This window comes from Leucopleurus acutus (assembly GCF_964270905.1).
Source record: "Leucopleurus acutus genome assembly, chromosome: 19".
In the NCBI taxonomy this organism is placed as follows: Eukaryota; Metazoa; Chordata; class Mammalia; order Artiodactyla; family Delphinidae; genus Leucopleurus; species Leucopleurus acutus.
Genome location: NC_139161.1, coordinates 27640001 through 27661641, shown reverse-complemented (window position 1 = coordinate 27661641; position 21641 = coordinate 27640001). Strand labels below are relative to the sequence as shown.

Here is a 21641-nt window from a genome sequence, read left to right as displayed (position 1 = left end):
TCTTCACTTCATCATAGCTGGGAGTCATTCCCCAATGACCACAAAATTCATACATACAAATCACCCCATATAAGTGGATAATGCTTAGTAAATTTATACAGTTGTATAACCATTACCACATTCTAGATTTAGAATACTTCCAACACCCCCCAAATTTCTTCATGATGACTTTAGAACACCAACCACAAGCCCCAGACAATCCCTAGTGTATATTTCATCTCATCTGCCTTTTCTAAAATTTTTCAAAATATTTCAAATAAATAGAACCATGCGATTTATCTTCCATTTCTTTCTAAATATATAATTTTTTTGTTCAATCATATTGTTTCAGGTATCATTCATTTCTTTGTATTGCTTATGTGTATTCCACTGGATGGAGGGACCACAACATGTGGGTTCACCGAACAATTCTTGGCAATCTGGATTATTTCCAATTGATTGCTATTATGCATAACGCTGTTATGAATATCTCCACACACATCTTTTTTGTGAAACATGTTTTTATTTCTCTTGGGGAGATACCTAGAAGTGGATTTGCTCAGTCATATGGTAAATATATACTGAACTTTTTAAGAAATAGGAAAAACTGTTTTCCAAAGTATAGATACTTTCATATGTCCAACAATAGAGTATAAGCTTTCATCTCTCCACATCCTTTTCAACAGTTTATACTGTATGTCTTTTTAATGAAGGGCAATCTATTGGAGACAGAAATTAGAATGGTGGTCAACAGGGAGTGTGAGAACAGGGGGATGGGGAGTTACTGTTTAATGGGTACAGATGATGAAAAGTTCTGGACATGGATAATGGCAATGGTTGTACAACATTGTGAATGTACTTAATATCACTGAATTGTAAACTTAAAAATGGCTGAATGGCAAATTTTATGTTATATATATTTTACCACAAGTCGGGGGAAACATGGGTTATAAATTATTTCTCTCATCTCTCTTTTCCATTCTTCCATTTGACTTTCAAAAATGTTAGGTAAGGAAAACAAGAAAAAGAGAAGAAGCTTATAGGAGCAGTCTCCAGGAAAGTGTGTTAAACTAAGTCTGCTAAATAACTGATAGATTGCTTTAGGAAATATGGTATATATACAGAGTTGTGCAACCATTATGACAATCAAATTTAGAACACTTTCATCACCCAAAAGAAACTTCATAACCATTAACAGTCACTCCCCACCTAATTCCCTCCAAACTCCAAGCCCTAGGCAACCAATCTATTTCCTCTCTATGTAGATTTCCCTATTCTGGACATTTCATATCAATAGATTCATACAATATGTATTCATTTGCGACTGGCTTCTTCCACTAAGCGTAAGATTTTCAAGGTTCATTCATTTTGTAGCATGAATCACTACTTCACTTCTTCTTATTGCTAAATAATATTACACTGTATGTATATACCACATTTTATTTAACCATCCATCAATCAGTTGATGTACATTTGGGCTGCTCCTATTTTTTGGCTATTACAAATTATGCTGCTACGAACATTCATGTACAAGTTTTTACATGAAAATATATTTTCATTTCTTTTGGTAATATATCTCCTAAGAGCAAATCTCTTCAGAGACAAATTGCTGAGTCAAATGGTAATAACTCCTTTCCGAAGCGGCTGTACAATTTTATGTTCCCACCAGCAGTGTACCAGGGCTCTCATTTCTGCTTACTGGCCACTGGCATATCGTATTTGGAAAGATGGCTATTCAAATCCTTTGCTCATTTTAAAATAAGGCTATTTATCTTTTTATTATTCAGTTATAGGAGTTCTTTCAATATTCTGGATACACACACAAATGAATGCAAGTAAAACAAATGGTGAGAGCTGAATATGGTCTGTAGCCTAGTTAACAGTAAAGCGTCATTGTCAATATCCTGGTTTTGATATTTTACGACAGTTATATAAGATGTCACAGTTTGGGGAAACTATCTTCAACTTACTGTGAGTCTACAATTATTTCAAAATTAAAAGTTAAAAATGTAGAGCAGGGACTTCCCCGGTGATCCAATGGCTAAGACTCCATGCTCCCAATGCAGGGGGGGCTGGGTTTGATCCCTGGTCAGGGAACTAGATCCCACATGCTGCAACTAAAGATCCCGTGTGCCACAACTAAAACAAGATCCTTCATGCCGCAACTAATAAAAGATCCCACATGCCACAACTAAAAAGATCCCGCATGCCAGGCACAGCCAAATAAATAAATATATTCTTTTAAAAGAGTATTAAAAAAATGTAGAGTATACTGCAAGCTTTTTGATTTCTTTCATGCTGATAGGTGACAAGTGGTATCTTTGGGTAGTTTTGTCTTTCTCTTATAACAAGTCAAGTCTAAAGATTTTACACCATTTGTAAGTATTTTATTTTTTCACTGAAATATTTTGTCCTTTGCCCACTTTTCTATTTTAACTCAATCTTATGATTCCCTTTCCTTTCATATATTATAACCCTATACCTCTCCTTCCAATACAATTAGCACTGAGTACTCTACTTGATGGTACTAATACAGAAGCCATCCAGCAAAAAGGCTCATTAATCTTGGTGAATACCAAAACCTCATGCCACTATATAGGATTCTTCGAATGTTCTCTTTATGAACTTCACAAATATAACAACCAGATACTTTTGTAGAGATTCTCTCCACTGCATCATCATCTTGCCTAAAATATCAGTATCAAATCAATACCAGCGATATCCCAATACAGTTGTCCTGAGACATTTAATTTTTACTCACTACTTAACTAAACAGGCTAAACCCCCAAGTATATGTAGCAACAACTTGCGTTTGTTAAAACAAAGCAAAGCAAGGTGGATACAAGGTGGATAAGGCTTTATCATATGAACAAAAAGATAGACAAACACCACAGGAACCATCAAATTACTATGAATAACACTTGTAATTGCAACCAGGGCAAGAAATAGCTCTAGTTTATGTTATCATTCTGGAGCATTTTTCTTTGATTAGAGACTTTGCCACCTTGTTAAACTAAAATTATATAAATTTATAAAGGCAAATTTTATCGCTTAACTTATCCTAGCCACGAAATGCTTTTAAATAAAACATGAAAGTAACACAGATAAAAATGGACAAAGTCAAGCAAATACATTCCCCTTTAATGCAGGTACCATACAGTGATCCTGTCACCATCAAATCAAACTAATCAATTCAGCATCAGAAAGATGGTGAATCAAATTTTATACACTATCCCTGTAAACATGAAAATATATTTATTAAAGGCTCAATGGCTTTAAACAGCAAAAGTGCACATAATGTCAGCTTTAGTTCCTGATATGTATAGGGACAAGAAGAAACACTACAGCTAAGGTCAAACATCAGTGGGAAAGGGCTAAAAGTGATAAATCCGTGACATTAACGACTGCAGTCTTTCTCATACAATCCAGCATAACCTAAAAACAGCTTTGTACTTCAACTGAACTATTTATTAGAGACAAAAATGTCTTCCTGACAAAAAACAGATTCACATTAATAAAAGAAGACAGTATTATATTGAGGAAATCTTATTGCTTTAAAAAATATTTATAATTCCTTAAAAATGCACATAGCAACTTATTATTTATTTCCTGTCTTTTAAAAGAATTTTTAAATCAATCAAAATTGCAGAATATGTTATAAGTAGGAATGAAAAGAGATTATGCTCCCAACAAATAATAGAAAAGATAAAACTTTTCAGGTTGAGCAACACTTTCACTTTTTTAACTTTTAAAAGCTAACATTTCTATGATTCTTATTTCCTAATGAACAGCTTTACTTGTTTCCAGGGTTAACAATGCACTTATACAGAAAAATGAACTTTTGTACAATCTACTGTTCACTTCCATATTCCAAATGTGAGAATTCCAATTTAAAGTTATAAAAAGTTAACAAAGAACTAGGGGAAAAAAAAACCTCAAAGAAACCACATGTGAAAACACAAGACCAAATGCTATGCTTTTCGTATAAATTAAATTTTTCTTTTTACTCGTTACATAAATTAATGAGTTATAGCTCTATTTCATCAAAAATAATAAGAGATAACATTTTCAACTTTTAAATTACCACAAATCAGTCTGTCAACAAATGCTAGATGCTTAACAGATTTCAATCCACTCACCAAACTAGACAGTGTTGAGGAGGGTTGTTACTACTTAGTAAATGTGGGTGGCCTTGGAGGTGAATTAATTAAGAATCGAAGGACAAAAGAAAATATTTTTTACTTTAACACTCATAAAACACTAAGGGTTTATATATTTAATTCCAATTTAAAAAGAGAACATCTGTATGTGTCTATCAACTTGAGCTAATTAACACAACTTAAAAAAAAAAGTCATTACAGTCAACTGAAAAGTTTGCTAGCACTTCATTAAAATGAGTTTTAAACAGGAATACAAGTCTGTAACATATCTGATTAACCACAAAGTTAAGATGGGAAAGGGAGAGAATTATATTATTCAGATTTTAAATAAAATATAATAGCCAGATTCAATAACCCAGAAATTCAAAGATTTTTGGGGGTGTTTTAATTGTAGCACAGTCCATATTTTTTTGAAATGCCACTTGATCTTACTATAGGAATTAGTATATGAGTACCAGCCAAATGTAATCTTTCATCAAGATGTAGAACCACATATACTGGAAGCAGATTTTCTCAAAAGAACATGCAATATTTAGGGTTAATATTTTAATGGCTCACATAATTATGTTCTGAAAATGGAATTAAATATAAATTCTATATAAAATTAAAATAATTTCTATTTCCAAATCTTGCTCTACTCCTATCTCATTCTAGTAATCAGGTGTACATTGTGTATTTATAGCAAGGATCACAAACCATGAAAATTACCTTCCTTTCAGAAATGTATTTTAAAATTCATGACCATGATTCAAAAGAAAATACTGTCTATGAATGTATGAGGGAGAAAAACAAAACCCAACTGGTTTCTTTCTAGCAAGACTTACATAAGCATAACGTATTTCTCCATGTTTATAATCACTCCTAAATATTTCTGAACATAGGCTGTAAAAATCTATTTTATGTGAAGATATAAGATCTTATAATAAGTTATTACCATTTATATATTCTAATACACTCTTTGAGATTTTTTGTATTTTTTCATATTTATAAGGAGGTATCTGTAATAAAATTTGTAATACAATTTATTAATATTATTGTCATTTATTACCATCATAATTAGTCATAATTAGTCTAAGTTATAACAAGTATCATTAAAAAAAGAAACAGTACTAAACAGTATAAATGAGATATATAATTATTTATTTATGGAACAAATGTCCTGATGAAGAGATAGCAAGAGAATTCTATAGAACCTCAATTTTACCTTCAGGTTTGATACATTAACAATGTCTGAAATAATAGGTTTTAACATGTTACTCATCATTTTTTAAAAGGGTCTACACCATTTATAGTTTTTATAAAATATTGGCTATATTCCCTGTGTTGTACAATAATTACTCATCATTTTTTGAAAAAAACAAAATTCTAACCTGAGATAACCTTAATTTTCTACAATTCCAAATTAACACATCTCCAAATACATTTTGTATGATCTTGATCCCAAATGATATTGTTAGTTACTCCATCCTCTGCACAAAATGAACATTACATGCATCACATGTTCTTACCTGGCCCTCTCCAACTGTCTCAGTGTCGATTACTGTGATGATGCCTGGGACCAGAGGACTCCGCCTTGAATTACTATGGATGGCAACATCATCTTCTGTCACACCTGAAGGCAGCGTGCCTGTCAGCTGAGTCACCACCTTCCCAACCATTGTCAGGCCAGTTTTCAATGTCTATACAATGAAAGGTAAAATGTATGATTTCACATCAGTATTTGGATTCTAAATAGTAATACATGTTTTGTTAATTCACATTACATTCTTTATTCTCTAACAAGCTTATATGTAGCAGTGCACTGTCACAGAAATTCAGTCTGATTTTTATACGATCTTAAGTTTTAGTTAGAAAATTGGTATTAGATTGAGTGAATCAGTAGATTCCCCAAAGCCAGCATGGTGAGAATAAAGCTATAGGTAAATAATTAAAGAGTTTGTTTCACATGAGGATACAATTATACTTTTATTAACAATATTTATTTTTCCCCTCTCCTCAATGCATATAACTTAAAATATGTGAAATATTAAGAAGTAGCAACTATGTGATGTTCTATTTTTTAAACAGTATAAATCTAATACTGAGTCAACTTTTTAGCAGGAAAAAGACTGAGATACTGGTAGAATTCATATGTGAAAACAACTTTGATTCCAAAGTAAATCTATAATATGATGTTATATAATATTGTACATCAAGATTTGGCATGTAGAAAATACAGTCTCCATCTAAGATACTTTTTACTAGATGAATGAAATGTCATATAAAATTAACCAAGAAGGTTCTTTTCTCTCTGCTAACAGAAAACAATTTAATGTAATGGTCCTAATATATTATTTCAATTAAAGACAACTTAAGACGTTTCAGAATTACATTTTAGTTCCATTTCATTGAAAACAAAGAGATGAAACTAACTCATGTGCATGTTTTCTTTTATGTGAATCTCATCTGATTATTCTCATAACCATTAACAATCATGTTAAGTAACGGGGTTTTCTCTTTTTGTCCGAAAGGGAAGAAAGTGAAAACAAAGAGAAAATTATGTGATTCATAAACACATTAACATATCTAATCATTAGAGCCAAAATAAGTTGTTTAGATTACATGGACATATCAGAAATTATGTATGATACAATAGACACATATCCTCATACTGTGAGGAAAAGTTTTTATTAAAATACTTCAAATTAATCTTCAATACCATGACTTGCTCTTTTTAAAATAATTATGGACCTATATTCTGGCATATGCTACAGCTAAATTTTAAAATGTATATTATATATACAGCATTTCAAATATTAATTTATAAATGCTACTAGGCAAAAAAAGTTGTTTATAAAGGCCTAAATGTAATTTAAACAACAACCAGATGGAACTAAAAAAAAAAAACGAAACAGAGCTTCCCTGGTGGCGCAGTGGTTGAGAGTCCGCCTGCCGATGCAGGGGACACGGGTTCGTGCCCCGGTCCGGGAAGATCCCACATGCCGTGGAGCAGCTGGGCCAGTGAGCCATGGCCGCTGAGCCTGCGCGTCCGGAGCCTGTGCTCCGCAACGGGAGAGGCCACAACAGTGAGAGGCCCATGTACCGCAAAAAAAAAAACAAAAAAAAAAAAAACACATACATAATATATGTATTATTTTACTGTAGCTACGTTCCATGGAAACTTGATTATGAACTCAGAAATGGTTAAGGCTCTTTAACAAAAATGATCTGGATAGATATCCTCAAACACCTCTACTCTTTAAAGAAGAGAAAATTGAGGCTACAGAAGTCAAAGAAAATGGCAGCTCAAACAGCCAGCCAACGACAAAGCCAGAACTCAAAACTAGGACTATCTCCAAACCACTATCCAGTATTGCCTTGTAATCTATTCCTGTTACTACCTGTGATCTCACACACTTCATGAATTCAGTACACAAATGCATACTGGGAAGGAGAAATGAAAACCGTAATAGTGTATCCTAATAAATACTTAAATAAAATAATCAGCAAAGCCATTTGCTGAATTCAAGCAAAATGATATAACTTACAGCTGACTGAAACCAAGAAAAAGCCACAAATCAATTGTAACTGTTTTGTTTAGTGCTAAAAACTCAAACTGCAGTGATTATAAAACACATTAGTGCTCCTCAATTAGCAGCCAAACATTTATTTCAATAATTCACAAGAAATGACTTACACAAAGTCTGTTAGAGTGTTGTCAAGAAAGCCTCTGAAGGACCAACAAAACCAGGCGCCACAGTGTATTGATGTCAAAAGCAGGCCAGGAAGCCTGATTAACCTCTGAGATGCTTCAGCTGATGTACTTACTCCATTAATGCTAATGGAGATGCTCCCACTTAAACGGAGCTATCCCTTTATCAAAGGAATGCCTTTCAGGTTTAAAGTCTTTAATTGTTTATCCTCCCTGTTTGCCCTTGAGCTTATTATTTCATGCTCTTATACCAATGAAAAGGAATAAAACTAAAATAACTGGAGCACACAGAAAGTGGAAGTAACATACCAAAGCAAACCACAAGATAAAGGGAAAAGTTAATAGAAGAGAACTAGGAAAAAAACTCCAGAAAGAGGGGAAAAAGAGTAGTATATTTCGGCGTTAAAGGCTAATATTACAGAAAGAGTTAATGATGCTTCTAAAAAAAAAAAACAACAACTTAGGACTACTGGTTGGGTCTTCTTATCAGTGGACAAAAAATTAAACCCAAAATTTAACAGTCATCAAATCTTTACTTTGTATAGTAAGTAACATGACAGTACTATCTATCATAGCTCATTAACTTTCAAAATAAGGTCTAATGCAGGGTGTGAGAGAGGGGTGCTGGAAGCTTTCTACATTAGTAAAGACCTTTGCCTCTAGAAGAAATTTGTTTCCATGTTAGAGTCATATCAGCGAGCACTAGTGTCCTCACAATCTGAAGAATATTACAAGAATATTCACATAACTAATCTGTACTGTAAAGTGCTGAACATAAGACTATAACGAATGTGTCAGATAATCTACTGTGACCAAAAATTCAAATGAGCATGGTTCTTATTCTGTTCTGTTGCAGACAGATTTGCCAAAGGGTCACTAGTCATCTTTAACCTTTCTCAGGCCATATCAGTTGTCCTCCCTATCCATTAGGACTAATGGTGCTGCTTTCACAAAAGCTGTTAGTTGTCATTAAGAAGTTATCAGATAACAGGAGAAAACAGAGGCATTTTTATTAAATCAATTTACAACGCTGGGGTTAAAACACATTAAAAGGAAAAATCAAATAAAACAGTTATAAGGTAACTAGAATATATGGACCAAGATTTAATAAATATTTCAAAATAATCCAATTTGAACAATTTCAATATTAAACTTCTTCCTTCAATACGACCTCAGAGAATTTTTCACTATTATATTCTTTATAAGGAAAGCCAAATTATTTGGAAAGATGAATTTTAAGTGCTATTTGAAAATCCAGGAAAAAAAAAAGATTATTTCCTCTAAAGAGATCCAAACACATATACAATTAACATAATTTATACTTACAATTGTAATGTAAGACATAAAAGAGAATTAAAAATTTAATAATTATTCCTTCTATATAACAATGTGGTTAACCTATATGAAGCCACATGAGAAGCTATCAGAGAGAGAACAATATTAATGATTACTCTGTCAAAAGAAGTGTAGCATTCTTTTTTTTCCAAATTCATTATTACATTTATTCCATTATTGAATTCATTTATTGACTGCTACATATTGGGTTTACAGAAATGAACAAAATATAGTCCCCGACCTCAAGGAATTCACCATCTAGTGGGAGAGACTAATAAACTGACAATCATAAACAATTATACACACACACATATGTTACCAAACCAGGTTCATCTTGCCCAACACACAGCAAGCCAAAAAGCTGAGACATCGAGGTTTGTAGCAAAGAGAAGTTTTCTTCACAATATAGCCAAGCAAGAAGACAGGAGAACAAATCTCAAATGCACCTCCCTGAAGGCAAGGGGCTCAGGGTATTTATGTGATAAAGAATAAAGAAGCAGGGCGGTCTGAGGTGTGGGGAGTGTGGGAAGCGTGGGGGAAAATGATTGGGAAAAAATGTACAGGCATAACAAAGCTACAGGTCTCTCTGCACATTCAAAAGGTCATGGAGCAGACCCTTGCACAGGCCCAGGTGAAGGGTAGGTGGCCCCATCCAGTCTTTTTTTCTTTTTCAATAAAAGTGTTTCTTTCATTTTTTTAAACTTTACTTTTTTTATACAGCTGGTTCTTATTAGTTATCTATGTTATACATATTAGTGTATACATGTCAATCCCAATCTCCCAATTCACACCACCACCTCCCCACCCCACTATCCCCGTGTGGTGTCCATCCGTTTTTTCTCTACATCTGTGTCTCTATTGCTGCCTTGCAAACCGGTTCATTTGTACCATTTTTCTAGATTCCACATATATGCATTAATATATTTGTTTTCCTCTTTCTGACTTCACTCTGTATGACAGTCTCTAGATCCATCCACGTCTCTACAAATGACCCAATTTCGATCCTTTTTATGGCTGAGTAATATTCCATTGTATATATGTATCACATCTTCTTTATCTATTCATCTGTCGATGGACACTTACGTTGCTTCCATGACCTGGGTACTGTAAATAGTGCTGCAATGTACATTGGGGTGCATGTGTCTTTTTGAATTATGGTTTTCTCTGGGTATATGCCCAGTAGTGGGATTGCTGGGTCATATGGTAATTCTATTTTTAGTTTTTAAAGGAACCTCCATACTGTTCTCCATAGTGGCTGTATCAATTTACATTCCCACCAACAGTGCAAGAGGGTTCCCTTTTCTCCACACCCTCGCCAGCATTTGTTGTTTGTAGATTTTCTGATGATGCCCATTCTAACCGGTGTGAGGTGATACCTCATTGTAGTTTTGATTTGCATTTCTCTAATAATTAGTGATGTTGAGCAGCTTTTCATGTGCTTCTTGACCATGTGTATGTCTTCTTTGGAGAAATGTCTATTTAGGTCTTCTGCCCATTTTTTGATTGGGTTGTTTGTTTTTTTAATATTGAGCTGCATGAGCTGTTTATATATTTTAGAGATTAATCCTTTGTCCACTGATTCATTTGCAAATATTTTCTCACATTCTGAGGGTTGTTTTTTCATATTGTTTATAGTTTCCTTTGCTGCGCAAAAACTTTTAAGTTTCATTAGGTCCGTTTGTCCATTTCCATTGTTTATTTTTGTTTTTATTTCCATTACTCAAGGAGGTGGATCAAAAAAGATCTTGCTGTGATTTATGTCAAAGAGTGTTCTTCCTATGCTTTCCTCTAAGAGTTTTATAGTGTCTGGTCTTACATTTAGGTCTTTAATCCATTTGGAGTTTATTTTTGTGTATGGTGTTAGGAAGTGTTCTAATTTCATTCTTTTACATGTAGCTGTCCAGATTTCCCAGCACCACTTATTGAAGAGGCTGTCTTTTGTCTATTGTATATCCTTGCCTCCTTTACTGAATATAAGGTGACCATACGTGTGTAGGTTTATCTCTGGGCTTTCTATCCTGTTCCATCGATCTGTATTTATGTTTTTATGCCAGTACCATATTGTCTTGCTTACTGTGGCTTTATAGTATAGTCTGAAGTCAGGGAGTCTGATTCCTCCAGCTCCGTTTTTTTCCCTCAAAATTACTTGGCTATTCAGGGTCTTCTGAGTCTCTACAAATTTTAAGATTTTTTGTTCTAGTTCTGTAAAAAATGCCATTGGTAATTTGATAGGGATTGCACTGACTCCATAGATTGCTTTGGGTAGAACAGTCATTTTCACAATATTGATTCTTCCAATCCAAGAACATGGTATATCTCTCCACCTGTTTGTATCATCTTTGATTTCTTTCACCAGTGTCTTATAGTTTTCTGAGTACAGGTCTTTTACCTCCTTAGGTAGGTTTATTCCTAGGTATTTTATTCTTTTTGTTGCAATGGTGAATGGGATTGTCTCCTTAATTTCTCTTTCTGATCTTTCGTTGTCAGTGTATAGGAATGCAAGAGATCTCTGTGCATTAATTCTGTATCCTGCAACTTTACCAAATTCATTGATTAGCTCTAGCAGCTTTCTGGTGGCATCTTTAGGATTCTCTATGTATAGTATCATGTCATCTGCAAATAGTGACAGTTTTACTTCTTCTTTTCCAATTTGTAGTCCTTTTATTTCTTTTTCTTCTCTAATTGCCATGGCTAGGACTTCTAAAACTATGTTGAATAACAGTGGCAAGAGTGGACATCTTTGTCTTGTTCCTGATCTTAGAGGAAATGCTTTCAGTTTTTCACCACTGAGAATGCTGTTTGCTGTGGGTTTGTCGTATATGGGCCTTTATTATGTTGAGGTAGGTTCCCTCTGTGCCCCCTTTCTGGAGAGTTTTTATCATAAATAGGTGTTGAACTTTGTCAAAAGCTTTTTCTGCATCTATTGAGATGATCATATGGCTCTTATTCTTCAATTTATTAATATGGTATATCACACTGATTGATTTGCATATATTTAAGAATCCTTGCATCCCTGGGATAAATCCCACTTGACCATGGTGTATGATCCTTTTAATGTGTTGTTGGATTCTGTTTGCTAGTATTTTGTTGAGGATTTTTGCACCTATATTCATCCGTGATATTGGTCTGTAATTTTTTTTGTTGTATCTTTTTCTGCTTTTGGTATCAGGGTGATGGTGGCCTAGTAGAATGAGTTTGGGAGTGTTTTAATAAATGTTTCAAAATAATCCAATTTGAACAATTTCAATATTAAAATTCTTCCTTCAATACGACCTCAGAGAATTTTCCACTATTATATTCTTCATAAGGAAAGCCAAATTATTTGGAAAGATGAATTTTAAGTGCTATTTGAAAATCCGGGGTGGGCAAAAAAGATTATTTCCTTGAAGGAGATCCAAGCACATACATAATTAATATAATTTATACTTACAATTGTAATGTGAGACATAAAAAAGAATTAAAAATTTAATAATTAATCCTTCTATATAACAAAGTTAACCTATATGAAGCCACATGAGAAGCAGTCGTCAAAGAGAGAAAAATATTAATGATTACTCTGTCAAAGAAAGTGTAGTATTCTCTTAAGGAGCACATACTACATGGCTTTTTAAATATTCTCCATGTTATATATCTCATGGTAATATATCATATTACCTAGAAATTATTAAAATGGTAAGAAATAATAAGAAGAAATTTTATTTTCTATTTTCAGTAATGACAGACTACGTAAATCAGATCAATCCTACCAATGAAAACAAGTAGGAAAACTGGGGAGTTTATTTTTCTTTAATTCTGCTTGAAGTTACTGAATATTGAACAAAATAGTGATAAGTTACTAGGTCAAAATCCAAGAGAACAAGGAAATCCAGACATGTGAGCTGGTATTTAGGCCTAAATGCACAGGATGATTCTAGAGGGGGCTTCTAAGAGACTGAGTAGTGCTTTTGATAGACTTGTGGAACTAGGTAGTCATGTTCAAGGGGGTCTACTTTCCCTGCATGCTTTGGGTTGAAACATAAAGGGACATACAATAGAAATAAGAGTGAACCTGTAGTAATCAGGATCTTACAGCTATTTCAGGTGACCTTTATTTAAATAATTTAAGTAATCTCAATCTGTGAAATTGGATTAAGATGATCCAAGCCTAGATCTCAAACTCACATCTGTTTCTACAAATCTTTTTTAAAAATTCTAGCAAACAAGGAGTCAAGACATCATAAATGAGAACTAACAGTAAACAACAAAAACACAACTAAAAGGGAGCCAGATAGTGAAATGATCAGAAACAGACCATGTCTACTATGTTTAAATAGTTTGGCAATTTGAGAAAAACTGAATTCTAGAGAACCAGAAACTATCACTATTTACTAAAATGTTTTATCAATGCATATATGTTCGATTTTATCAAACGCTTTTGGTGCATATATTGAGATAATTTGTATCATTTTCTCCTTTATTCTGCTAATGTGGCAAATTACACTCACTGATTTTGAGTAGTAAACCAGCCTTAATTGTGGAATTATCCCAAATGGATTATGACACATTATCCCTCTGTGTATTTTTTTTTTCTGCTAGTATTTTGTTTAGGATTTTTCCTATCTATGTTAATGAGCAAGACAGGACTATAGCTTTCCTTTTTCATAATGCTCTTGTTAAGTTTCAATATCAAGGTGATCTTAAATCATCAAACAAGATGAGGCATAACCTGACCTTTTTATTCTATAGAAGAGTTTTCATAATATTGCCATTGTTTATTCTTTTCTTTTAACTGAATTATAGTTGATTTACAAGATTGTGTTAGTTTCCGGTGTATGGCAAAGTGATTCCACTACATATTTTTTTTCAGATTATTTTCCATTATAGGTTATTACAAGATATTGAATATAGTTCCCTGTGCTATACAGTAAATCCTTATTGTTTATCTATGCCATTGTTTATTCATAAACATTAGATAGAATTCTCTGGAGAAGGTATCTAAATATGACAGTATCTTTGTGAGATTTTTCTTTCCTTAGCAAAGTTTTATATCCACTTAGACAACAAAGTACAGGAATTATAAGTGTACACCATGATAAATTTTCACAAGTGAACATACTAATATAACAGGAGTGTAATCTATAATATAACAGTAAAAATTATAAAGTAATATATTTATAACTACACTACTTAATTATGGAAGTCATTTTTATGTTCTTATCATGGAAAACTGGAACTAAGTCGGCTAAATAACACTGATGCTGCCTAATTACTCTGTTTCAGATTTCTCTTCACTGAAATAACCATAATTTTTTCATACAGAGGAGAAAAGTAAACCATTCTTATAAAGATTCTGAAATCTAAAATATATGGGGCTGTAAGCAAAAAGCCATTCAATAATTCCCTTTGAGTGAAAAATATGTAATGCTTCTCTCATCAAACCACATCATGTAAGCATTTGTGATCAGTCTTGAAGTATTTTTGTATTTGTTTTACATAAAACAGTGTGACCTTTGATTCCCTCCCTGTGGTTTGTTTTAAACTGTTGTTCTTTTCTGAATAGTTGTGCTTTCTATTACATGCTGTCATTTAGATTCACTATGTCATCCCTATTATTAGAATTGTTTTGTTGTATACTTCACAATTCAAAAGGATGGTGATTATAAGGATACCTTATAATCAGCATAAAGTTTACGAGCCATCATCATAATTAACCCTCGCACATACACAAAAAGAACTCACTTGACAAACATGCAGGGGGCAGCTCTGTGACATGAAAGGATCTTTGAATGTGCCAGGGATTTCGCTCAAGTTTTGTTAAGGAATAATTTTTTTTTTATGTCAAGAAGATTCATAAATGTTCAAAAATGCAAAGGGATGTCAGTATAGGTAGAATGATGCAAATCACACACATACACGCACACACACACACACACACACGCACATACACAAATCCAGAAGTTACTACTTCAAACATGTAAAGCTTCTTTCCAAAGTAATTAGATTACAGACTTTGACCTAGCTAACAGACTTAAATATTTTAAATTGGATAAATACAAACCTTATAATCATTACAATAGAATATAAAGTATGATTTAGGAAACTTAAGAGATTAAATACCTAATCATTTTAAGTCACCAGTTCTCTTGAGTGACAAAATAATTCTGACTTACTTAAGTTTGTTCGACCTTTGCAAATGAAAAGGGAACGTGATAATTACTCCACAAAATCGTACCTCCTAGAGACTACTGGATACTTACTTTAGCAGCACTAATGACTGTGGCAGTATAAGACTGAATGTTGTCTCCACAGGCTCCACCACGGGACTGATGACATCGAATCAACTGGAAAGAGAGAGAATGACCAGAAAGTTATTTCTATTAAACTGTTTAACTCTACAGGCTCTTAAGATAGAGCTTATTTACCATGCAGAATGATGGTGGTGGGTGGGAATGTTTGCATGGGTGTTTTCCAGACAAACAGCTAAAAGCCCTGCTGAGACACTTTTACCCCTTTTTATAATCTACTGGTGCCACTCAAGCAGTTTCATGCTCAAATACGATTTTTAATTACAAGATGAATAGTCTTTAAGAATTCATAAACTCTGAAATGGTAGGATTTGAGATCTGGCAGGCTTTCCACAAATAAATTTTAGAAACATAATCAAAGGACTTAGCCATGACTTCCTAACATTAAATATTTAACATGCTAACAAACTGGAGGTTTTGTCCTCTTAATTCCTACATAAAGATTGTAAAAGGAAACTTTAAAAAATAGACAAAAGAATGTGCCGTATTTCCATTTTCAGTTGTGTTTGTGGGGAAGTGGCACAAATTATGCATAAATCAACTATGACACATAATAGCTGTCCACTTCAGAGGGCTCACCAGTTTTAACATTAGAATGAAAAAGACATGCCCTTATTCATAAATAAGTAAATCAAACTGTCAATTTCCAAAGCGAATCAGTAGTTTGACACGCATGATTCCCTCCTGTGCTGAGCAATTAACCAAGACTAAATTCTCCACTGCCCCTACACTTCTAAATTTAAAGAAAAAACAGAAAGAAAAAGAAAGAAAAGCAGAAAGAGGAAGAACGGAAGGGAAATAAAAAAATCATTAGCCAGATTTTTACACTTAAAATTTTCAATAAAATGGCAATAGTAGACTATTGGAACAGCTCCACATTGTGATATGAATTTTTAAAAGCCTTCAGAATTCAGAACAAATCTTCCTCTCCCAAAATATAAAAACAAAAAAATGTTCTATATAATTTAAAACCAGGTCACTTGATAAAGATTAATATGTGAAACTTTTATTCTTTTATTATAAAATCAAACTTTTCTTCATCACTGATTTGTATTTAAAAAAAAAATCCCTTAAGACAATAGTGATGTGGAATTTTCCAAATCGCAGGTGACTGGCAAATGTAGTTTCACACGGGAAAAGAGGGAGCTTGAAAAGTGATCATTTTAGCTAATAAAAAGAATCTCTCTCACTTACTCACCCAGTCACTCATTCATTCGTTCACAAATACACATTTGAAGAATTATGAAAATTATCCCCTCTGCTGCCTTCTGAAGCATGTGCAAGGAAAGACATATCCTAGAAACACTATCTTTTCCCTGCTTCAGGTAATTAAAATAACCAAGGAAAACAAGCAATACTATCACCTTTTCAATTCATCTAAATCTGAGTCAGCATTTCTACATAAACATAACTAAGCCAGAAATTTCTTTAAAACTTAGACTCATTACAAAAGTTATATTTGCATCTCAGTACATCAAAATAAAAGATAAACCAGAAATTTCCGTACTGCAAAAATCTATCATGCCCAAATCCCAGGAAATATTGGTAAGTGAAAAAAGTGACGTATAAAAGACCATGTATATAATGTTATCTTTGGGGAAATAAAGGGAAATATAAATATATCTATATAACATATGAGAAAAAATATATGCATATAAATAAATATAAAGACAAATGTATAAATTATGTATCAAATGAAAACTGTAACAATGAAGGAAGGCAGAAAAAGGGGGATAAAGGACAAACTAACTAAAATAACCTATGAACACAGTATTTGATTGCATACCTTCCATTTTAGGCAGTAATGAAAGCAGAGAAAATTGCAAGAAAATCCTGAACTCTTTGTAGTTGGTTTGATTTTTGCAGTGGTATGAGCAAGCAACTCTGTAATTACTTTTTGGCATTATAGGATTGAAGAAATGAAGAAAACGTGCTGATGTCATGGTCTCCTATCCAAAACAAAGGACATACAAATAGGAAACGGGGGACAAAAAGAGAGAATCCTGTGGAAATACCAATATGACCTCTTCATTTCCAAAAGGTACATGTGTATATGGGTATACATGGGTGCACAAATATGCATATATGTATATTTGCCTCTTTATGTGTATAATAAGTGTGTGTGGATATATAACATGCATATTTCTAAACTTTGTCCACTGAAAGAGTCTAGAAGCAAAAATACGCCAGTAACAATGAACACATCTACTGGACAACAGCTTAGTATCTAATACCATTGCCCATTAAAAAGAAACAGTAAAATCAGAAGAAGATGATTCCAGGGCTGAGACAAGGCAAGTACAAGATGGACCTGGACTTATTCTTATGATAGCAAGTAAGGAAATTATTTTTTTTAATTTTGATGAAGCCACAACACAATGTCACAAGAAGCAGACTAAAGGGGGTCTCATTGGTCAACTCTGGCATAATTTGAAAACCAAAATAATTAAAGACAGAAAAAAATTAAAAACTACTTAAAAAATAGGAATCATTAATCCCTATCAAAAATATAGATACAGGAAGATTTAAAAAGAAGGGAAAGTTCTTGATTATGATAGAAAGCCAAATGCCTACAGGTAAATGTGTAGTGGGAAGTGGAAAACCATTAATTTGCAATCCTCATAGTAAAGACTGGTTCAGGCAGGAATCATCAATGGATGCTAAAATTAGGTAGGCTAAGATTTCGATAAAATGCAGGATATAAGCATGCTCTTTCCACATTATTAGTTACAAGAGGAAAAAATAGTACTTATTCAGTACAGAAACTGGACAAGACCTTGACAAAATTAGCATCACCAATAAAGGACAGACATATACCATGTGCCTCCAGATGTGACGCTGTGGGAAGTCCAGAACAGCACTCATACAATACTACAGTATTCCTAACAGAAATACATAACCCGAATATAATCAAGAGAAAACATCAAAACACTGAAAATAAAAAGAATTCTACTAAAAAGAATAAGGGGTAGATGTAGGGGGCTGTAGTCTTCAAAATTACCAATCCTGTAAAAGATAAAAAAAGAAGGGACACTCTTACAAGATATAATACCTGATCCTAGACTGGATCTGCACTATAGGAAAAAATTTTCTACAAATGATATGATAGGGTTAATTGACAAAATTGGAACATGGATGCTATAATAGATAAAAGTAGCTTATCAATATTAAATTGGCAGACTTCCCTGGTGGCGCAGTGGTTAAGAATCCGCCTGCCAATGCAGGGGACACAGGTTCAAGCCCTGGTCCGGGAAGACCCCACATGCTGTGGAGCAACTACGTCCATGCACCACAACTACTGAGCCTGTGCTTTAGAGCCCGCGAGCCACAACTACTGAGCCCACATGCCACAACTACTGAAGTCCACGTGCCTAGAGCCTGTGCTCTGCAACAAGAGAAGCCACTGCAATGAGAAGCCCACGCACCACAACGAAGAGTAGTCCCTGCTCACAACTAGAGAAAGCCCGCGCGCAGCAACAAAGACCCAACGCAGCCAAAAATAAAATAAATAATTTTTTTAAAAATTAAATTGGCTGATAACTTAAGTATTCTGGGGTAATGTGATATATGCAACTTACTCTGAGATTGTTCAGAGGTCAACCTAAGTAAAGAGTACATGGGTGTACTTTATAACATTTGTACTCTATTAATTCTTGCAGGTTTTCTGCAAGTCTTCCAAGTTAAAAGTACACTTAAAAATAGGCACTGAAAAACAAACCCAATCGAGATAATATGGCCTCTTGGTTAAAACTGTAGTCAAAGAGCATTTTCACTGAAAGAAACTGTTGCTCCAAATTTTAATTTCTGCAGTTCCACACTCAGCCCAAATGCTACTACAATCAGAAACTGTTAACAAATACTAGCTCTTATGTAAATACCATGGAAACACATTTATCTGGAAATATTTCTTCCAAAGGATGGTACAACCATCTGATTAGTAAACTCCTTGTGAATACCACTACACGTCCTGGTCTCCGTATATAACCCTAGATATTACTGACACGTATCTCTACAAAGGCAAAGGCAAGACAAAGGCAAGACAACTGGCACACTTTGATGCTATGCATCTATGAAGGAAGTTTTTTCCATAAGAAAATAATATGTAACTATTTGCATAATACCTACAATCCTAAATGAGTAGTTTCCCACACATCACAATAAATCTGCAAGAGCCAAGGGACAATGTATATATCTTCCTCTTGGAAGTCTTGGATGTCTCCGGCACTCAAAGAAATTGCCTACAGACATAATCATTAGAAGATACCATGATGTCAGCACACTGAATTGTATGCCTCTTGTCTTATTTGAAAAGAATGAATTTGAAAAGTGATATACTGGATAATCCAGAGAAAGAAGAGGGTACAGTATAAATACAGCATTCACTAAAATGCAAAATACCTATATGTAGCGGACAGAATTCTGGAAAAAGCATCAAGGGATTCATCCAGAAAAATAAATTCCTCCAGTAGTTTCTTGATTTTGTGAATTCCAGAGGCTAGAGATATACTGTGGTTTCACCAAATAATTGTTGTACTTACCATATCCAGACTTGTGTCAAGAACTCTTCAATACATATTATTTCATATTATTCTCAATATACAGTAACCATACAAACAAGCAAAAATGGAACAAAAAAATGATCTTCTTTGAAGTCTGTAATATTTTTTTAGGTTTCGTTCTATATTCATATGCAGGGCACTAAATGGCATAAAAAGGGATTTGCCCTTTGCTTTGAACTAGACATAAAAAAAGTTTCAATGTATAAATATAATATCTTCATTTACTATGATGACCTTAAGAGATAAGTGAGATTGATAAATAACAACAAATGGCAGAACCCTTGTTTAGATTTAAATGTACACATACAGTTGAAGTCCATTAAATTATTCTATGCCTCAGGCTCCCAACCTACTACTAAAGACAGAAGTCATTCCTGCCTCCTGATTTCTAGCTCCACAGAAACTCCTGTGATGATATCAATGCTGTGATTTAAAATTAATGGAGTAAAGTTCTCTGTATAAAACTAAGCCTGGAAAAGTAAGGCTGAGTCCAAATATTGATCCTGAGCAATAAGATCAGACAACTGGGTGCCCAATTAAAACAAAAACCAAACCAGAGAAAACAAACTAGTAAGTTAAACATTCATTATTGGTTGTTAATTACCTTTGGAAAACTCTTCAACACTTGCTCCATTACAAACATTCCAACACGGCCCTGCTTACCTTGTTTTCTGCATAAGCAAGCCAGCGGCTCCCAAGAGCAATAGGATTCATGTTGGGCCCGGGACAAGGGTAGCAGCCTGAAAATTTTCAAATGGCAATGTAAGAAATTTAATAATTTCCGTTGGTGCATCATATTTTGATGCCATAAAAACAGAATAATCAAATGCTTTTATTTTTTCAAGTCTCACATAAAATTCCCATAACCTAGTCATTATTTTAATAGCTAAAAGAGGTTCATTTTTTTCTCCTCTACAGTTTCCTTTGGGTTTTGACTCTGTTCCAATAAGAAATAAATCTGGGAAGAACTGGTATTCACTTTTCGCAAAAATTGGGCATTTTATACAGTTATTCCTGGAACAAGAGAGAGAAGCCAAGAAGAATCATTTAAAAATCATAAGCCTACAATTTCATAAGTCTAGCAAAACTGTTTAGAGAAGAAAGAGAAAGGATACAATTGGCTCAGGAATTTAAGGGCAAAGATAAGAAAGACATAACCCTAAAATAAAATGACAATAACAGGGGCAGGGTAGAACAAGTAACTTAGGTGTGGAGCTAATGGGGAGAAGTAATCCACAAAGGGTGCATCAGGAGATGTTGGGGAACTAATTTACATAATCCTATGCATTTACATTAAGCATTCAATTTCATTCTTCTTACTTTCAGCCCAGCCAAAAACAATCTAGTAGGTAGGATTATTTTGTGGTTCTCCAATTTCAAAAAAAAAAATCACACATTCCTGACAGTGGTCACCAACACCATGGAAACACCAATGCCATCTTCCCGAACTCCACTAAACAAGACATAACACAATTCAGTCAAGTAAGTGATATCTGTCATCCGTGAGGGTCTCATCTCCCCTTCTGACTATACCAATAAGGTCTCTGAGTATAATGTCCTCATCTGTCAGCTACACAAAATAATATTACAGGGTTTCACAAAACTGCTTTTAAGGGACTACTCAAAGGAGACT

At 33.8% G+C, this 21641-nt stretch overlaps 1 protein-coding gene across 4 annotated transcripts in view; it reads right to left on the bottom strand.

The window, feature by feature from the left end:
• BCAS3 (BCAS3 microtubule associated cell migration factor) overlaps nt 1-21641 on the bottom strand; it is a 574807-nt gene that overhangs the window by 407955 nt on the left and 145211 nt on the right. For all 4 annotated transcript variants that reach the window (XM_082859916.1, XM_082859918.1, XM_082859917.1 and 1 more), the window contains 3 exons: nt 20672-20748; nt 15402-15485; nt 5648-5818 (listed from right to left, as the gene is read on the bottom strand). In XM_082859916.1, the coding sequence (XP_082716042.1) occupies nt 5648-5818; nt 15402-15485; nt 20672-20748 (332 nt within the window). The remainder of the gene's footprint in view (nt 1-5647; nt 5819-15401; nt 15486-20671; nt 20749-21641) is intronic.